The following is a 22,089-nucleotide window of genomic DNA, read 5'->3' as shown; positions in this document are numbered from 1 at the left end:
CATTTCGTCATAAAATTACAATATGAACGATTGATTGTCCGGCGCCACATTTCCATGAATAATAAATTTGTATTGTATAGTTCGCGGACGAATTAGTTCGCAGATTTTTCGATATTAAGTTCGATAGTTCATATTATAGTGGTCTTGATAAACAAATCTGCGTTTTTGCGTCCTAATTAAGTACTACTATACTTAGTAGTAGTTGAACCTAACCAGATATTCGGGATCACTTATAGATATAAAGTTTGGGGAACTGTCTGTTCAACAACTGTAAGGCAACTATCTTTCTCTGACTCGAATTGGGAGCGAACGAACTAGAACTAAATTGAACGTTTCGAGTCGCGAACTATTCTGCTCAAGACTACAGAGAATCGATATGGAAATGGCGCCAAACACTCCATCATAATCTGCGCACGTGCGAATCATAAAATTGCACCTATTAAAAATTCAGCCACGCCGTTTACAACATCACCCGGCTACATCACGTCTTTAGATAATGAGAGTTCTTTTTTCCGTATTTCATTAAAATACGTACGTAAAATCTAATTATTTGCGTTCATATTATCCATAGTCATGCATGCAAATAAAAACCGGGAGACATCAAGACTTTAGACTATATATTCGTAAGTCAATCCTCTCTCGATACTGAATTTTAAAGCAGTGAAGCGAAATATAATAAATCGTTTTACTTACTATTAAAATTACATTTAATAATAATAAGTCGGCCCGTAAGTGCCATACGGGCCATAAAGCGTAAAACTGAATATATTAAAAAATATTTTATGAAACAATAATCATAGTATTCCTGGATAAAACTAATTGCTAGTTATTATAGCAAGTCAACTAGCATTACACACTCCAATATCCAGTATGTATTAATGTATTAAGAGCATTACACTTTTCACTTTCTGCACAAATGTATTTTGCTATTTTTACTTACAGCATATCAAAATATATTTTATAAAACCCATAGTTACATTAGACACCAAAATCTATACTCAAGCAGCCGCAGAATTTGTTTAAATATAAGATGTTTAATTGAGGTTTCTAACAACGACGGCGGCGGTTCAAACCAGTGAGATAATTTGATTACACGGCACTAATTAATTTATACAGCATGTCAAGAGTCGGGGAGTAATATGACATGGAATATAATTTAACAAATTGCCTGAAACCGCAGCGCCGACACATGTGGTACGAGTCACCCCACCAAATTTGCTTATAGCAGCCGGCAGTGGCGCCAATCTACTTTCCAAATAGCCTTCTAGTCTCGCCTCTGACCTTTTAGGTGCGTATCTCGCCTTATAGGCCGCAGTTCCACTCCTAGTTTCATAGTAAACTAATAACCTCACCTCGGTGGTTTAGCGGTTTAGCACTCTGTCTTATCTCCGATGGTCGAGAGTTCGATTCTCGCACTATGCAAAAATATGTTATGTATTTATTTACTGAAAAGTTGATTAAAGTATTTCTGTCTGTTGTATAGCACTTATAGTACATCTTTCTTAGTTTATAGAGGATATATATAATAAATTTTAATATTGTATATATTACCTTTATAAAGTAGCCAAATCTTACGTAATCGAATCGAACCATTAGTATACCTACACACTACTGCTCTGCAGAGGTCGTCAAAAGTGTAGTATAGTAGTACTCATGTAGATAACGATAAGAGTTCATCGCCTTCAATTTCTTTGAACAGTGGCTGTAGATTCGTGTACTATATAAACATGATAGTGACACTGACATATTCCAGACTTTAATTACACACCTATGACAACATATCACGGATATCATTAAAAAATATATGCACTACCAACAATAACTTCTACTTCTATCAGTTCACTTAGTCCTTAAAGACTGAGTTAAATTATTAATTAGTTTAATATAGAAGTTTATCTTTTATGCGTTATCTTATATTCGAGATTCATGATTGTTCCTCAGATATTATTTTTCTGGTATTCATTGATTGATTACCAATATTTACAATCCTCATATTCAACCGAATCAGAATAATAGTTATATATTTTCCTATCTTTGAAATATCTAAAAACAATCATACAGTCATTTAGTTATTTCTTTCTTTTTTATAAATTGATTATTTATATAAATGTTTAAAATTTATAGTTACTAATCTAATAAAGCAAACAGAAAAGTCGATATTAATAAAATTACGAGAAATAAAAGGACGTGCAATCGGTTTACAATGCATTACTTTATCCAGCATCGAACAATATAAAAGAAGCTTTAGATTTCATTACAATTAATCAACGAACGGTCAATAGGTCAAACTATGAACGAACATATTAATTACTTTAATCAACATAGTTACTTTGTAGGTACTTCATTAATATACAGTATTAATTACTTGACTGTAGTACTGTACTGTACTTTACTGTAGTCATTTATTTTAATTCCCTTTTATGTATTTTAGTGTACAACTGCTGTGGTGATTCAACTCATAACTAAGTTATTTTTATGCAACAGGAATATTACTCGAGCACGGACCACCTGATCTGCAATGAAAATCATCACCAAACACATCACATGTATACATGAAAAATACCTGACGTCACATTTCAAGTGACGCCCGTGGTACCACTTTTGCGTTGTCATTCTGGAAGACTAAGATGTCATGCCTCTAAACTTACCCTGTGTGTCACTTTTCAATACAAACATATATTACAGAGCAAACTGCTTGCTGATAGTACTACAGTACACTAATAGTATGACAGTTTTTAGTAGATTCCGCATATTTCATACTGTCGAAATTCCATTACATAACAACTATCTGCACTCTACACAACTCTATAAGCGTCAATCTTATATATTAACATTATATTCACATTTAATGGAATATTTACAGCGAGGCAAAATCGGTGGTATTCAGGAAACAATGAAACTCAGAACTAAGTTTTCTAATTCTGATTGTTTTTAGCCTGTATTTTATATTCTGAATAAGAAATAAAGCAATATTTCCGTTTGAATTATCTATTTAATTTCGATTTAATTCGTTTATAAAACGATTAAGTTTCTGTTAGACCATTATTTATTTGAGAGAAGACATTCTGCTGTAGTTTGAACAATCTAATTTCATCAAACATAACAATTGGTGTGCTATTTTTAAATCATTAATTTATACTTAAGAGATAAGACTATTGTGATATCACTTCTAAAATTAAAACAATATATGTTATGTATAGATATCATTACGTATTACGACATGTCTTATTTGACAGATGAACTTGACCTATATACAACAGCTACTTAATTAGTATTGTTATTTATATACTAATTTACTACTCTGTCTTATAGCCAGAAGTTCGGGAGTTTGAATCGGGATAACACCAAAAAATTATGTGTGCATCAAATTATATTAACGTCTCAGACTATAGTGTAGGACATAACGATAACAGTACCAAAAAGTTTATCGGAAAGATGGCGGTAGACTTGCACCCGTCGCTGTGGATTCAAATATATGTATCATGTTCACCATAACTTCAATAATTGTCAATACTTTTCAATCCTACCCCGGATCTTACCACGGACAATCTTGACATATGATATAATTCATCAGTCATAGCATCATATAGTTTTTCAACGCTACTTCTGATTTTGCCCGGGAACGTTGATTATATAATTACGAAACCCGATAGGTAATAGTGACAAAATACAGACGTACGCGTAATGTCCACTACTTATCTATAGATAAAACCACTTAGTATTAATATTATGTCACGTCAAACATATTAATTACAAGAATTGCCTACGACTTCGTCCGCGTCAACACAAATTATATTCGTCTATCCCGTCTCGGCTTCGCACTAGTGGATATTTCCGCAGCATACACGGTAACAGACTTTAAATTTTTATGGTATTTTTTTTACGATTCGAAGTTTTACAGACTTCATATCTATTTTTTTACGTAATAAATATAGTCTATGTTACTCAAGGATAATGGAGCATTCTAATGGTGAAAGAATTTATAGAATCGCACTCGTAATTTTTAAGTTTATTCGTTACACATACAGCAATATAAATTATATAAAAATATAGACTAATTCGAACGAATTTCATACCTAGTGTAGTGTATGTATTAATAAGGTTTAGTAAACGTAAAAAACAAAATGGAGATCTTAATATATTTGCGATTTACTACCGGACTTTTTAGTTCGGTAACAAAGTATATATATCCACTCTTTTACGAGTGATTGGATAACAAATTAAAACAGTCCATAATCCTTCTAGCTACATATTACGTAAGTTTTAAACGTAGAGTATATATATTTCGAATGTCTGTTTCTTTTCCAGGTAACTATAGTATAAAAAAATAAAGAATGATTTTAACGAAACTTTTCAGATATTTACTCTACAAATTTTTATACATAACTAATCGTATCTTGGCAGATAATTTGTAAAATTAAAGTTTTCTTATTTAGATTCTCCGATTAACTTAATTCATCTTCGTTTTTATATTCCACTACACTTTCCATGCCTTGTCAGTGTAAACATTGTATATTTATTATGGTGTCAATCACGCATAAACACACAAACGGATTTGAGTCAAAATTAGCACACAAATTGCTCACAACCCAAATTAAAGTATATGTAGGTAGACGGACTTCATCCCAGAAACGCATGTACCGTGGAATCTTACTAATATTACAAAACGCGAAAGTTTGTGAGTATGGATGGATGTCTGTTATTCTTTCACGCAAAAACTACAAAACGAATGTTGATGAAACTTTACAGTAATATTGCTTATACATTAGAATAACATAGGCTGTAAATGTAATGCGGGTGAAACTGTGGGCAGAGCTAGTAGTATACAACCTTATATTTATGTTATTTAGATTTTTTACTACCTGACTATCAATTATGATTTAAAAAGCAATAAGACCCGTTGAACTTAATAAGACTCGTTATTTGATTAACATTTTATTAAAGAGTAAATGCTTTCAATTTAGTAAATTTGTTTGTCATTGTTCTGAGCTTTTGAATGCCACTATTTTATACTACCTAGTAGTAGCTTATGTTCTGCTAAAGCTAAATAGCATTGACGCTACTACCAGGCTTATTTCAATACCAAAATCGTTATGTTCGTTTAGTTATTTCATAATCAATAGCAAGCATACCAAAGCGTCGATTATGCGAAGCAAGATACCTCATCGCTCTAGTACTAAAAGTAGAATTAGTATCATGCTGTCATAGAAGTAATTTCGTTTGGGCTTCACTATTATAAGCTTAGCATTCCTTCAATTCTATATATAAGTGGCGCCAGTATCATTTACGTTCTCACTGCGCTATACCCTCATATTTGTATGATTAGTAGCTTAGGTACATCATCAAATATTCAACGGTTCGAGAGAAACGTTCAATAAACAAAACAAATCTACATTCTAATGTAATCTTGCTCCATCACTACATTATTTTATATAATATATAGATTCAGTAGATGCTCGTACGTAAATATTAAAATAATTATAAAATTAAAAAGAGTAGTTCCCGAATAAAAGAAAGCAGATATAACTGCTTTCTTTTGTAGCGAAGAACCATGTCGATCACCTTGACTTTTAAACAAATATAACCGCATCATAATCGGTCCATTCATTTAGAAGCTTCGATGCCACAGACAGACACATAGACACGTCAAACTTATAACACCGGTTTTTTTATATCAGAGATTTAAAAAAATGTTTCTAATATGTAAAGTTATTATTAAATACTTTGTTTAACTTACCTAAAGGGACTTCTTTTAATAATATATTTTAGGTATTATATTATATTTTTTAAAGTTTTTAATTTTAGGTTCGTAGTTGTACAATTAAGTCATGTAAATAAATTATATATTTTATAATTTTTTTAAGTATTTATAAATGGATATAAAATATAATGGGTACAAAACATTAATAGGTATTAAATAATACCCTGTACCAAGTTACCAGCTCATTGATTGTACTCTAAATCCAGCAACGGCTATAAATGGATGTCAAGATGACGATAAAGATGAATTATTACGACCATAGGAGAAGACAACATTTAATCGTGACAAAATTGATGCCCGACAAACTTAGAAGTAAATCATAGCGGGTTTAAACTTAAAATGACATCCGTCCAATAATAATATTATTAAATTAAAATCAACTAGCCGTATGAAGTCGCAAAAGCAGTCTAAAATGTGTAAAGTGAAATAAAATATTCTTAATAATCATAATAAAATAATATTATTGGATTATAAATAATATGTAAGTCTTTGTATCAAACCACAGGCCACTAAAATTAACTGTGCATGCCATAAATTTCTATATGCGCATTATATTAATTTTCAGGACAGTCTTACAAAATAAAAAAGAAACTTCTGCTCTTCTAAGTAAATCTTCTTCTTATAAATAAATTATTGACTAAAATTAAGTTGTTTTAAAAGGTTATCGATGAATGACAATAAGACTATGTCATTCATCGATATTCCCAATTAATTTAAGAGGTCCTTTGGGTTCTTTTGGGCTACTCGCACGCTCGACGGACGCTAGTCAAACTACAATAAATCCAAGCAACCACAGACCATTGACAACTATAAAATAATGTATTTTAAAGCTTTATTGAATTGCTGTTATCTTTGTATGTAATTAATATAAAGTAACTAGCTGTTTCCTGCGGATCCGACCATATGAACTTGTTATCTCCCGCCGTAGAAATACTTAGAGAAAATGATAGCCTATGAAAATAGTCACAGATAGTGAGTGTAGCTTTCATTAGTGATCTTTAGGTGCTACGTGTAGTAATAAACTAGACTTAATACTTCCTTTAAATGCTATATAAGTTAAATAGTTTCCATAAAAAAAACAACCAGGGATGAACATATCAGTGTTTGTCTAACACTAGATACTTGATGTATAGAATATGTGTAGTCTGTTTAATGCTATCTCTGTCTCTGTCTTCTTTTTATTTTTTAATTAGTCTCTGTCTGATACATTACACATTTTATGTACGACGGCTCTTATTTCCTGATAATGTTAAACAAATTTTATGAAATAAATTATTTATATTGTTAAAATTTGTTCTAACATTAAATATTGCATTACCCAAGTCAGGAATCATCAAAAATAGATTTAAATTTCAATTCAGATATTTTTTAGTTGATAAAATATTTGCAAAAAAAAAACAATTTGCAGTCACGCCTCACTAACCGCTCTTATTTCTACTGACATACTATAAAACGTATAAACAAACAAACTTAACATCTTACATTAGCGTGTATAGATAGCCGTGTCCTCGGTGGCGCCGGCGCCGGCGGGCGCCGCGACACTGCTGTTTGCGTACCGCGTATGTTCACTATTTACGCAAGTACGTATCGCATTGTTTCAACAAACATCGTTAAACTATGAAAATCATGACATCAGACTTGCTCATATTAAAAAAAATATATAATATTTAATCATCTATATAAAAATCAATTGCCCAATGCAATATATGTATAATCTGCGTATCCTGGCAGCATGACACCTCAGTTCTCCGGAATGATAATACATAAGTGGTAACACGCGTGGTATTTATAGTTCTGTTTATATATATACATATGGTTACTACTTACCATCGGTTACCACCATGCAATAACCACTTACAATCATATTGATCATTAAGTCGAATGTCTCATTAAATAACAAACCAATTTGCCTAATTTATTTTTTGTTGTATTTGCAAATGCTAAAACAATATTTGTATGATGACAGATAGTGTTAAAAATATGAGAAATGTTTCAAAATTGTAGTTATTAACCTCCGTAAAAAGATTAAGAGAATAAATTGATTTAGGAGTCATTTTATTGAATGGTACCTGTGCATAGCGGCCTTCAGCCTATGTGTTATTCTAATGTATCTGGCATATATATATTTTGCATATTTATCTAAGTTTTAAATAAATATGCAAAATATAATAATTATATAAATATAGTATTCTTGAGTAGGTAAGCACCTACTCAATAATACCAAGAAATATGTTTTATCTTACTCTGATAAATATATTCTGAGATTGCTCCATCTAAAAATATTTATTTTATTTTATCTTACGTTCAATTCATAGTTTTTATTTCGTGAAGTGCATATATAATATAGACATACATGGATATACATACATAATATATATACGTATGTATACGTATGCATGCTATATCAACGTCTTGTGACAGCCTCGACCCATGGCTTTGCGAAGAGACATTGCATTTCTGTGCATTTTCAATTTTCCGCAGCTATCACGGAGATTCTGAGGAATTGTTTGGATTAATTGCTGCTGAATTTCATTATCGCTCTCATCTCATCCACCATAAACTAAAATACCGTCCTGATCATTTGGATGAAAGACAGCCTTCCACTGGACGTTTTTCTAGAAACTTTTCACCATTTACAACATTATGGAATCACTTTCCAGCAATAATATTTCCAAACCGATACTATATTGAAAAAGCCTTCTTAAAAGGCCGACAACGCACTTGCAATTCCCGTGGTTATGAGCATAAGTGTCCGCAACACCATGGCAGCTATGAGAGACGAGAATATTTAATGTCGTAGTAAATACTTTTTAGGGCATGATTTTAAACTTTGTTTGTAAACTTTATAATTACTCGCGTTACAATATATAGGAAAATTTCTATAAAATCCGTTCAGCCGTGTAGTCGTGAAAAGGTTTTAAACGGTATTTAAAGTATTTTATTTCGTATATTTATAACTGTATATATCGTGTAATAGCCAATAGGTTTGTACTGTACAAATTTTTCTAAATAAATAATTCCTATTATTTCTCTTATGTTGGTACAAAATATACATACTTGTTGTTCATTATTGCGTCAGATTTTAAGGAACCAATAATTAGGGTGGATATTAGTTTAGACTAGTTATCATGATAAGGATAAGATAAGAATAATATCTCATTTTCATATCTTAAACCATAACTTATACCATAAACTATAGAACTCAGTGTTTACTGATAAAAGAAAACTGCACATAATAATAAAATATCGCGGTGTTTTGGATAGCACATCATAGTAATCCATTCCATATATTATGTTAGGAAGACTTAGACGAAGTATTAAGATGTAAATTTATATATTGGTTTAGGTAATCCCTCAGATATGAGTAAATCACTTTAATAACAAAAATTACATACTGAATAAGAAAGTACTCGAGTTTATATTTATATATATGTACATAGATTCACTATTTACTTCACATATATACCTATATATCCTATAATATATTGTTTCTAAGTTAATAGAATCTACTCCTCATATTAATAACTATTAATTTTGACTATAATTATTTTTTTATAATAAAAATATCACAACTAATTGTAAAGCGTAACATTAAACTTTTGTGTGTTTTCATTTTTATCCAAACTAAAAAAATCCGTTGGCAGAAAATGCTATAAATATTAGAAATAGGTACTAATTCATAAAAATTGGTATGAATATGAACTAGCAATCAAATTAATTATTAGAATAAGTAATGGCTGCAATATACGACTGGGTTTCCAGTAAAACTTACAATAGCCAATCTAAATCGGAATCCAGTTTACTTTAAACTGGATGCCGATATAAAAAACGCAATTCAAAAAGAAGAAGACAAGTACCCCTTCAATTATATACAACGCGATTCAAGTCCACTACAAAATTTACTGTAAACTTAATAAGCTATGAACACTATAAACAGACCACTGAGGTCGAAGTCCTATTGGAGTGACATGTGGCATAGGGTGAGAACTAAGACTTTCAAAGAAAAGGACTAGCTGACCTTATTTTTATATCACAAGTGGCAAGTATACGACCCATCTAACGATAATAGTAAACGGTTACTATAATCTATGAATGCCTAAACAAACCAAATACTTATACGACCAATGAATTATATAATAATGTATTAAGCGTTAAAGTCCTCTAAAACAAAAGTAACAACTTTTTTTTACATTCCTATTCTGTAGTCTTTAGAGAAATCCTGGATTGGTTTTTCATTCCACAATCTGTTTACATACGGGAGAAAATTCCCTTATTACCGCACTAAACCTACATGATAATTTTAGTATTAACATAATATGATCTATAGCAGTGGTATGATGAAAGATGATGTTAAGATATTATATGAAACAATATTGAATAGCCTTCGCGGTCTAGTGGTTTAGCACACCGCTTTACTTTCGATGGTTGAGAGTTCGATTCCTTGCACGGTATAAATATTTTTATTCAAGAATATGATTGTTTGTATTGATATGGATGTTTTCTATGTATATATTTACAAAAAATGTATGTAAGTATTTATATCAGTTGTCTAGTACCCATAACACAAGCTTTTCTTAGCTTGGAACTAGGTGGCGTTACGTAAATTGTCCAGTTATATTTTTATTATTAATATTCAGGATACAATACGTTATATAGTTACAGTTATATGACCTAGCTATATTTAAAAATAAATTGATTACTTTACCTAAAAACAGCTTCAATGTAACTGACATTTACATTAGAAGAAAGCGAGATTAGCTATTCAACGATAGATTTTTTGGTAGTATGATGCTGTTGCTGCTTTGATTTTGATCCGTTTATATTTAGACGTTGTCGTTGAATTCTATTAGTAGGCTACTTTCGGTTTCGCAGTCAATTTCCGGTAAGCTGTATATATTCTGCTTCCAATTTATGTTTATTTCTACGCGCCAGTTAGTGGATGTCATACGCTCAACCATTTTATATAGATATCCGAGGTTCTTGGGTGATAAGGAGTTTGATATAAAGGTCTATTTATTACTTTTGATCCTCTAGTAAGTTTGAAACTACTTGATCTTTTTTAACAATTGGAATGTATTTAAATTTCATCTTTTTTGTTTGGTATATTATCTATCAAGTGTACTTATACTAGTTGAGTTATATCAAAATTGATAGGTTCCTTATTAAAGTGTACTACTAGATACTTGCTGCGGTTTTCCTCAGCTTGTCATGTACCGTTTACGCCACAAACTACCACGCAGTGACCGCAGCTGAAGCTTTTTTTATTTTCTCTACGATATTACGCATTATAGGCTTGCATACAACCGCATTCATGATATTAAAATCATAAAAAGGCCTTTAGGTCCAACACTCATCTATGTAAAATGTTCTATTTACCCTAATATGTCGGTTCAACAATCACTTTATGAGTTATATAGTTTCTCATTTACGTCTTTTCTTTTGGGAAAAAAAGTGCAATTATACTTTACTTTGCTCTATTATGAATAGAATACAAGAGAAAACCCCATTAAAAAGATGTACTAATAATGAAACATAAAAAGAATCTGTAGTTTTTAAAGTAAGATAAATTGAAAATTAAATTATGCAGCAAAATATATGTTCTAAGTATTGTGAAAGCGAGACATCGAACTGAAAAAAATAAAACATCAGCAACGGGCTCAAAACAAATTCCTTGCAGGCACATGCAGTACACCAAATTAGATACACTCGTGATCGACTGGTCGACAGAACCCGAGAGCAACGCCGTGCGATGGACCGTGAACGCACGCAGCAAACCTTCACATGTTCTACGGCTTCGTTAACACTACAATGCCTTTGAAATATATACTCGTATTCTAATACATAAAACTGAAACTTTGTCTCTTAGATGGTTTGTTTTGAACGCTAAAATCGGATTTGAAAAATACTTTACATGTATTGCAATGCTGAAGAAAGATTGCTGATTACTTAAATTACAAACATGAACATAAAAATTCACTTAGCGTTGAAAATCAACCTTTTATGTTAATATTTAATGCAAAAAATATTTATTAGGGTGGTGGTGTGTTGTGATGCGATGGCTCAAAGACTGAAGGTAGTTCCTCATATATTTTCCCCATATATACCGAGTGTATTGTTAGGGGTTTAGGTATTGTCAGCTGTCGATATTATGATAAACACAACCCTTAATATGACCACAATATATATATATATATATATCGCAGGGTATATATTATATATTGGAATGCAACGTGGTATAGAGCGTATATCTATCTAGTAGTCCCTAAATAAGGTCATGTTTACGTAGAAGAACACAATTTTTTTTAAAAGTTTAATTTAATTACTTATTATTTTATTTTATTTTATTTTATTTTATTTTATTTTACTTTAATAGTAAGATTTATATTATTTATATTACTTAGATCTTAGTATTAAATTAGATTTATTTTGGATAATTTCTATACCTAAATTACATATACGTTTATAATGACATGGTTGATGGCAAAGTGTCGCCTAATAATACAGTTAGCATTAGGTATGTTTTTTTACAGAAACATTAAAATGTTAATGGCAGAATATAAAAATATTTCATATGAAAGTAAGCTTTCATTGTCGTAATTGAATATATATTTTGCAGTGTGATTACAATCTACTTTCAACTTTCCAGGAACAGTTTTACCATTATGATTTACTGTGCTGATTTCTTATGTTAAGAAAACAAGTTAAGTTTATGGTTACATAATTGGTGTGAAGTATTGCAAAAAGTAATTCTAAAGTTTGAAGTATTACATAAAGTAAATCTATTTACATAAAGTATGTAAATATCATTAAGTGAAATAGCGCTTGCAGTACTTAAATAGAATAAAAAATAAGTAATCTAGTATTTTTTACACTGTGTTAAGTTAATCAACTATAATTATAATAATAGATACTATATCATATCGCCGACAAACCGTGACTCTTCTACAAGCATGAAATTCATTTAAGTTTTATTACCGCAACACCTGGCGGGGTTTCAATTAAAAATCATACATTTTACAATCTTCGTATGGCACTGGAGATTTATTAAAAGCACGATAAACTATAATATTACGGCAAGCGGCCGGCAGACGGCCAACTAGCATTCTCACAAAGGCAAAACAGTGAATCAGATTTGATGCATTTTATAGTTACGAGCCTCAGATAGACTTTATGGTCGCCTTTCAGTTCCGCTGTGTCCAAACGTAAAGGTTTATACACTGTAGCAAGTGTTTATTCATTCATGTCGTATTTTGTTAGAAAATATCTATGAATATCACAAGTACCATTTCAAACAACAATACTCCTTATAGATCTCATTGCATTAATATGATTTATATCTGCTTCATCTTACCTGATATTTATAATGAAATTGAAAGATATTATGCTATAGTTTATAATCTATATACCTAAACACAAGAAACTCGATTAAGTGAACCGATTTTATTTATCCTATAGAAATATACTATATACTATAGCTTCCCATACTACAGGCTAACAAATTAATGTTTATTTCCAAAAATATTTGAATTCTGCTACAATTATACCCATGTGATGTCGGGACGGGTTGCAGCAAGTAATGTTCAAAACGGTGCATACTATGAGTCATCAATTCTTATGAGCATTTCCCGCAGACTCCAAAAATGAGTTAAGAAATGTAAAAAGTGCGTACGTTGACATCGTCGATATTCGTTCGCAAAAAAATTCTGTGTTGTAAGTTGTGTTCGCTAAAAAGGCGCGCAGACGGCGTCGCGGCGGCGGGTCGACGGCCGCGCCCGGAATAACTAACACCAGCAGCTATTTGCAGCAGCGGGCGGCGCGGGCGCAGGGGGGTGCACCAGCGCGTGCCATTTCTGCACCACCGCCCGGTGCATCTGAGTAATGCCATTGTAATGCTCTCGATATAGTCCTAATGACTGAACGCAGCAGGCAGACGCGGTGTCGGCGACGTCGTCGTTTGGGCTACGGCCTTAAGTCATTTGCGTTTTACAATCGAGGTCTCAGCTTTCTCTATGCTATTCTGTGATATCAACAAATAATATCATGTATGCCGAAAAATCTCTACTATATAAAGTCTACCCTTCCACACCGCTATTGTAGGAAATGCAATATTAGACCCTGTATTTAGATTCCAAACAAGTATTGATTTTTAACGATACTCTAATTCTAAAGTAGTTCTTGAGTAAATTTCTCGTAACATTTATACAAACATAGCTGTATGAAAATTTAATACATATTCAGCACTATTTGGATAATCTATATAAAATATCTTTAATCCCATTTTGATCTCAACACATATAACTGATTTCAGAATTGGTAGTTCATGCAACGATGTGCAAGTTAGTCAAATGTGAATCCACAGGACAAACGAACAATCCACTATAGGTATTATACTTAATGTATATTGATGAGAGTCGTGGGAGCCACAGCTCGCCAGTCAACTGTCATTTGTCATCGCCAGTTCCTGTCACATCGCATACGCATACTTTCTTACATTCCGCAATTACCTTTTAAAGACTGCATGTTTGCCGATACCGCAAAAAAGATATGCCTACTTAAGGCAATGATGGACGACCCTAATAAAAAATACACATGCGATAAATTAAGACAGAAATTACTAAAATTATTTAATGTAATCTTCGATGTTATTATGATAAGGTTTTATCACCTTAACAATAGAAAACAAAATTTCCTACGTATTCATTTAAGTACTTGAGTGTTAAATCACTTTGTATGTAATTTGAGAAAAAATATTATAGTTTTAAAGAACGAAATAGTCCCATATCATTTTTTTTATATATAATGTTAATGGCAACAAAAGCTAACGGCACAGCTGATGGCAAGCGGTAACCATCGCCTAAATACATGAATAAACTACGGTCATCTATGATATCACTCATGCGTCGCCATACCGGAAGACAAATATATTATGGCTCCAAATCCTGAAATTTCAAAGCCATTCAATTTCAACTTTTAACCAAACTACATTATTATTACTTTTTATTTTTTTATGAATAAGGTGATCAGTAGTATGAGCATCTTTTATACAGAACTAGCGACCCGTCCCGGCTTCACATGGATGTACGACAAAACTTTCATTTGAATCACTTTTCTAATCTATTGCTGAACTACAGCGGCGGCTAATATTATGTAAAGATTATTAAATATTCACTACCGAATTCATTGTCATATATAATTCCAGCTATTGTTTATGTATATAGTTTTAATGGACATAGTGTCATATTACACGATCGAAACAGGTCAGCCGAAAATGGCATATTAATAGCAGACACTCAAGAAGCATACATATAAAACCACATAAAGTTATATGTCGTTCATTCGATTTCCACATGTGTAGATAGTTTTCGCGACAGATGGCCTGTGAGTCACTAACCTGTTCGTTCATATGTTCGTTCACTATGTTTCCAATACAATCGAGGCGGCACTGACTTGCTAATGCTGCCGAGACACCAAAATGTAGAAACAATGTTTAATGGATGTGTTTATTAGCTTCTAATAAAACGTTCCCGTTCATTACTCGCATATCATGTAACCTACAACCAAAAAAGGCGTGACATCATCTATTTTAGAGTATTGATTTGGACATTTGTGACTTTAATATTTTATATTAGATCTATCTTCGTCAGACTGACGCTTACGCAATAGCAGAGAGACCTCAGTATATGCATAAGTATATACAAGTGTTTAACACTGTTACTGCCTGCCTGCCTGCCCCCTGTAGATGCAGCATACAATATACAGCGGCTTTGTTCCATAATGAATAACAATTTTTAACCATAACTGATTAACGTTTATAGGTTTTCGATTTTATAAACATCATTTGAGAAAATCAATTTCAATACGATTGCATAACTGTTAATTTTAATCAGTTTACTTATCCTCCCTGTTACTACTAATCATACTAGGGCGGGAGGGAGCAGTGTATGTATGTTAATTCCAGATGAATTCGATGAAGGGTGACCTATTGTCCTTCACTGGTATACAGTCAGTGGATGCATTTGATGAATAGATAGACAGAAAATTTCTTTATTCTCTCTTTATTAACTGTGTGTGTACGTATAAACAGACAAAATAAATATACAAATAGAAAAATAGAAGTATCTTTATATGCCGCAAAGAAGAATAGTAATCCAACGCATTATAAAGTTACAACTAAACCTGTAGCGCTGATATTTCGTTACCACTGGCGAAGCCCAATACCATCATCAAAGTCGTCTGCGTCTCAGTTTCAACTATTTCAGTCGCCAAGCAACTTGCTTTATAAGATGTGTTTCGGTTGTAGGGTGTGATTAGACAGTAAAATTACATAATAAAAGGCATGACCTCTTAGTTCTCTGCAATGGCAACGTATGAGTGGTCCATGGTGGTGTAATGATAATGTTATGTCCACTGTTCATGTACCGTCAGATACTATATACTATAGACTTATCATCAGATCAGTTTGCCATTTCAATGATATAAAAAAACTAATCAAACATTTACCTATTCAGCATAGAAACTAACTTTCAAGATGACAGTGAATACAACGAAGATAGTTAGCAATAGATATCGCCGTTCTGCGGAAGTGAATCGCCGGTGGTAATTAGTCTACATGTTAATTTATCATGAAGTTTTTGATAATAATGTCGAAAGATTCTAGAAAACAACATGTGGTTGTAGCGGTTCTGTTTACTTAATTAAACGTTTAATCTTCTCCGCCGTACATCATTAATAGTATCCGATTCACAATCTATATTAGTTACTGGATGATGCTATCATGTACAGATGTTAAAAATGATACACGCAACTGCAAAAAAAAATTGTAAAGAGAGCTAATAAATCCACGGAATTCCACATAAGTGGACGAAATACACCTCTTAATAATAATAACCCAGGACAATTCACACAGACTCGTCTAGTCCTAAACTAAATAGAACTTGTGTTATGGATTATGAATAGTATTAAGAATTACAATATAATTACCTAAATATATTTCAATATAATTAGTACTCACAGTTGACATCTCCGGGGCAGGTCTTGCAACACCTGCCGGGTAGTAGCACAGGTGAGTCGCACGATGGTACGGGACATTCATTCTTTATATTACGGCAGTGGACTTTCGCCACCATCCTGCGTTTTTTTTGCACCTACAAATTAAATAAAGTAATATTTTTCAAATTCTTCAAAGTAACGCACGAGTTTTGTTTTGAATATAATTAAAATTATATTTTCGAATGTGAACAATCTGTATTCACAAGAATGCAATTTATGACAAACTACAGATCAATATATAGATAAATACCATCTATATGCCCTAAATTTTCAATATTTATCTTATACATATTTTGTCTTATAGAGCTTTTTCACACATCAATTACGAACATAATAAAAAATACCATATCGGTTAAGCTTGTAAAGAAGGTAAAATTTATTCTGAGTCTTGTTGAAATTTATTTTACGTCCATTATTGACACATTATTATATGACAAACAAACAATATGCATTATACTAATAAAAATATGCAGATATTTCTATTACATTGACATCAATATTGCGCTGTTCAATCCAGTATTATCCGGACAGATCGTGTATTTTTCTCTTCTTAGGTATGTCATGACTATTAAGTTTTTATAAATAACATACATTTATTGCGTCACAAAATTGTCAAAAAGAATAAAAAATACTATCGTCTCGCCCCGACTTCGTACGTATATAAGTACAAATATTAAAGAGATATCTAATTTTTTAAATCAAATATAGGTACATATGTTACGGGCTGATAATGTATCTTTCTAGAGTTTATTTCCTTTATTGAGTTTATTAATTACAAATGAAAATTAAATTAGGATAAGAGACAAGACATCTAAAACCTCTGGAATAAGTGGTATGACGGGTGTCACATGATAACGTGATGTCCGTAGTATTGTTCATGTACATAGGTGACGGTTATCGCTTACCATTAGATAGAGTTGTCTTTGTTGCCATTCAAAATAAAAAAAATACGTATTGAGAAATATGATTAAATAATAAAAATTAATATATAAAATGAAAAATACAATAATGTGGAGAATACGTACCGGTAAACACTCACATATGATGCAGTACATGACGCCGAAAGGAGGACCCAGGTCGGCATACCACGAAGAGCCCAGCTCCTTCGGTTGCTTGCCAAACTGACATTCTGCAACAAAACAAAATTAAAACATGGAAATAAATATAACAAACAAAATATAAACTGTTACGGAGTATAAGTATCCATATTCTACACTAATATATATATATAGTGAGGAGAGGTTTGTGTTTTTGTATATTTAACGAATAAACTGAGAAAGTAATGGATTGATTACAAATATTATATCAGCATTAGACTGTTATCCCTGAGTAACGCAAAATATATTTATTGTCATAAAAATCATCAATAGTGTAAAAAATATTCACCCTTGCGAAGTCGGTATGGGCCGCTAGTTAAATATTAATACGTCCCAACAACGTATATACCTATATAAATTTTAGTTAGTATAAATAAAACTGAAAAAAGAATAATTATTATAGTATGTGAAAAGCGTTACTTCTAACCGAGAAATTAATTATTTAACTTAAATAACATAATTTAAAAGCATTTATTATAGTTATAATTTATTTATATTTAAATAAATTGTCTTATATCAACTCATGACTTATCAAACTAATAAAAACATGTTTACATTATTTGTACGAAGTCTTCGGTATGCAATCCCACTTGCACTTGACCGGATTTTTATTAAATAATCATTCAGTATCTTGTTTGAAATTGATAGATAGCAATTGATATTACTTTCATGGGGTCGGCCCTCTTAAATCGAATGAAGTAAATACCAGTATTACACTACACGTGTATAAAATTATCATTATCGAGTCGTTATAAGAGCAAAGCAAATAGAAATCTTTCGATATTTTCATTTATAAGTTATATGTATGCAATTCAGAATTAAAAGTGTATTGATTTAATTGAACTAAAAATTAAAATATAATTTTAGTTTTACTAGGAATATATCTTATCCTTGGTAAAACATATATTTGTTTTACTAACTCTTGTCTAGTTTCAATCTCATCGAAGTATACCATTAAATTGACTTTGTCCTGAAATATATTTTTCTTACATTTTACGTAACTGTATTTTAAATCTTATGATAAATTGTTGATTTGTATATATAAATTCAGTGTGCCGAAATCCTTAGACTTAATCATTCATATTTATATGTTTTTAATATTAGTAAAATAAGACATGTCTTTTAAAAAGTAGGCTTTGAAAAGTACACTACTTAACCAGTGACTATATAATTTCATTTTCTTCCTGATTGTGTGTTCTTAAGATTACCATTTTACTAAACTACGGCTATCAAGTTTGCAAATATTTTGTAGACGATATTAATTTCACTTTACTGTGAGTAATTTAAAAAATATTTATATGAACTACATAGATTAAAAAGAAAACAAATGAGTACCTAGGTGTTGTAGATAGGTTGGCTATCAGATGCTTCAGGTCGATAACGTGGCCTGGCCTCTATAAATAGGCGTCACTGTTATCTGCCTCTCGTAACTATTTAATTAACCTCACACCACGAGTGCACTGATAACGATTGAGACATGTTGCGTGAGAACATATTGATCTTTATGTTAGTCGTCTCTTGCTGTACTTGAACACTACTTATTTATATAGGTTAAATTCAATGTTGTAGCAGGCGTATTCTACCCCGCACACAAGTAAATATATTTGACGCTGCAAGTTGTCTTATTTGCTCTGATATTGAATATAGTAGTTTTTTTATGATTCTGGTGTATTATGTCATAGGTCAGTCCAGAAAGTATTGGAAATTTACTTTTATATCAGGAATTATTATGTAGTTTTAACTAATAAATATATTAGGCACATTGATTGAAGTAGAAAAAGTATAATCCATCACATTTAAAATAAGTATTGTTGCTAAGTAACAGTTTGTATGTAACGTGCAACTGCAATCGGAACGAAGTAAATTATATTTACAACTGTATACGTAATCCACTGAATATCTCTATCAGGGCGGTATAGGTCCAACAGAAATTATTAGTATTTTAACAGATTTAATTTTGGATATGTTTTTTGCTAGTAGTTCTATTGTTTACTCTTCTGTATATTGTTTTATATTATGTATGTTATTTAAATGTAGAGATGGAGAATGTCTTAAATGTAATGGATTAAGGGACCGTATTAGGCACATTGATTGAAGTAGAAAAAGTATAATCCATCACATTTAAAATAAGTATTGTTGCTAAGTAACAGTGTGTATGTAACGTGCAACTGCAATCGGAACGAAGTAAATTATATCTACAACTGTATACGTAATCCACTGAATATCTCTATCAAAATATTGAAATTTTACAGTTAGTGTAACTACAACTATTTAGTTAAATAAACTATAATAAACTGTGCATTCTGTTAGAATCGATTAATGAAAGCATTCACCAATATTAATAGCGAAATCCCTAACTCGTCACATTGTTTGAAAATATCACACACACTGTAATTTTGGTACTCAGCAAAATTTATATCAATTATTTATGGCACTTTGCGAATTATGCCTAAAAATTGACACGGAATGTAGTTGCAATCGAGGCATCTATTTAAATTCATGTCTGCGCTCTGTCGGCATGTCAGCCATAATAAGGAAGAAGGGTGACGGGCGCCGGCGTCCAGATTAGGATGCAACAATCACAACGCATATTGCTCCCTGCTATAACTTAGTATGTGTTCTACTTAACAACTACAGGTCATACAATAGTGATATTACAAATATACGACCGATTTTTTCCAGATAACCATATTACGAACTGTTTTCCTTAACATAACGTAGTGCCAAGAAAACGTCATCATTGCCACTCCCGCTCAATCTGCTATTTGAACATTGCCAGACTTTACTACACACCTACTTTGCTCGAATCTTTTTAAATCCGAAAAATATATGAGAATATAATATTTGACACAATTTAGGCATATAAAGCAAGGGACATCGCGTAACCTTCTCCCGTTTTCTCAGAAACTTTGGCACAAATCCAAATACGCTTTGCTAGGGAACTAAAAATTGGTGACGCCAGACTTACGCTTTTTTCAAGATCTCTTTACGGAATATGTAATCACTGTATAGTTACCATTTTATTAAATGAAATTATTTAATACTTTACTTATAAAAATATAAATTACAAAAAAATAAGAAAATACCATGCAGGATTCATGGTATACCGGAATACCGGCAGAAACTACGCAATGCTAAGTCTGTGCGCTTTTAGTTCTTCTAAATTGGGCTAATGATTTTGATACTATTATATTTTAGAAAGTAATATGTCTATTGTGATACTTTGGTGTCATGCAGAGCCGGAGCGCGTCGCTAGAAGCTGTAATATAATTTGTAATCTGTGAAGCGTGGCGTGGTGCAGTAGGCCTCGAGGTTACATTGTGTCATAGATCATGATAAGTATGAGTTACTTACACATCCACCGGCCACAAGTATATGATCGGCTTATTGAAGCATAAGTCGTGTCAATAAATCCTCAGCATAAAAGGGTTGAAAGAGGCGAGCGCCGTATTTCAGCGCGCGTGGGCCGCACGTATAAATTGTTCACTCCGAATTTAGCCTTAAGCAGGACATTTTGACGGTATTGGCTAGCTTACATCGTTTGAAACGTGGTTCATGTCGGGACATCATGAGTGGGAGCCAAAGAGATTATATGCATGATGTAGTAACCGCACGTGACGACTCTTTTGATCTGCTCAGCGAGCACAAAAAGTAGTTGACACATGATCTGTCGTCTACACGTCCTCGGAGCTTGCGAGTCATAGCGTATTACATAGCGGGTGCGTCGGTAGCGACGTGTTCAACTGATATATTTGCCGCAATCTTCCGTTTGACGTGGATTAAACGATTTAGATCAACCATTATTTTTTTTCAATTCCGATCGTTCTGTGCGGATCATAATGATCACTACGCAATTGTTATTTACATGTTGGCCGATTCTCAGCTCTACTCAATACGCTCACAAAATTTCATGAGAATCAGTCAAGCCGTTTCGGAAGAGTATGGGAACGAAAACTGTGACACGAGAATTATATATATAAGATTTTGTCAAGTAATTATATAATTCATATATATAAATACATTGATTGATGTCAATTATTTTCTTATATTACATATAACACTGAATATTTACTACTATTTATTTCAAAACATATTAGAATCATTGAAAATTTGTACTTACAGATTTTAGTAAAAATTCTGAAAACAATTATACCATTGTCTTCTAATATTTTGTGTTACAAC

The 22,089-nt window shown here is 32.0% G+C and overlaps 1 protein-coding gene across 1 annotated transcript in view; it reads right to left on the bottom strand.

Annotated features, from left to right (window-relative positions):
- LOC131847311 (dorsal-ventral patterning protein Sog) overlaps nt 1-22,089 on the bottom strand; it is a 92,975-nt gene that overhangs the window by 26,644 nt on the left and 44,242 nt on the right. The window contains exons 2-3 of the mRNA XM_059196857.1: nt 17,836-17,939; nt 16,773-16,905 (exon numbers count right to left, since the gene is read on the bottom strand). Coding sequence (XP_059052840.1) covers nt 16,773-16,905; nt 17,836-17,939 — 237 coding nt within the window. The remainder of the gene's footprint in view (nt 1-16,772; nt 16,906-17,835; nt 17,940-22,089) is intronic.

Source organism: Achroia grisella, unplaced genomic scaffold (genome assembly GCF_030625045.1).
Source record: "Achroia grisella isolate CSIRO2021 unplaced genomic scaffold, CSIRO_AGI_Agris_v1 utg5201, whole genome shotgun sequence".
Lineage (NCBI taxonomy): Eukaryota > Metazoa > Arthropoda > Insecta > Lepidoptera > Pyralidae > Achroia > Achroia grisella.
Note: the sequence above shows the minus strand (reverse complement) of the source record. Positions and strands in the feature narration are given on the sequence as shown.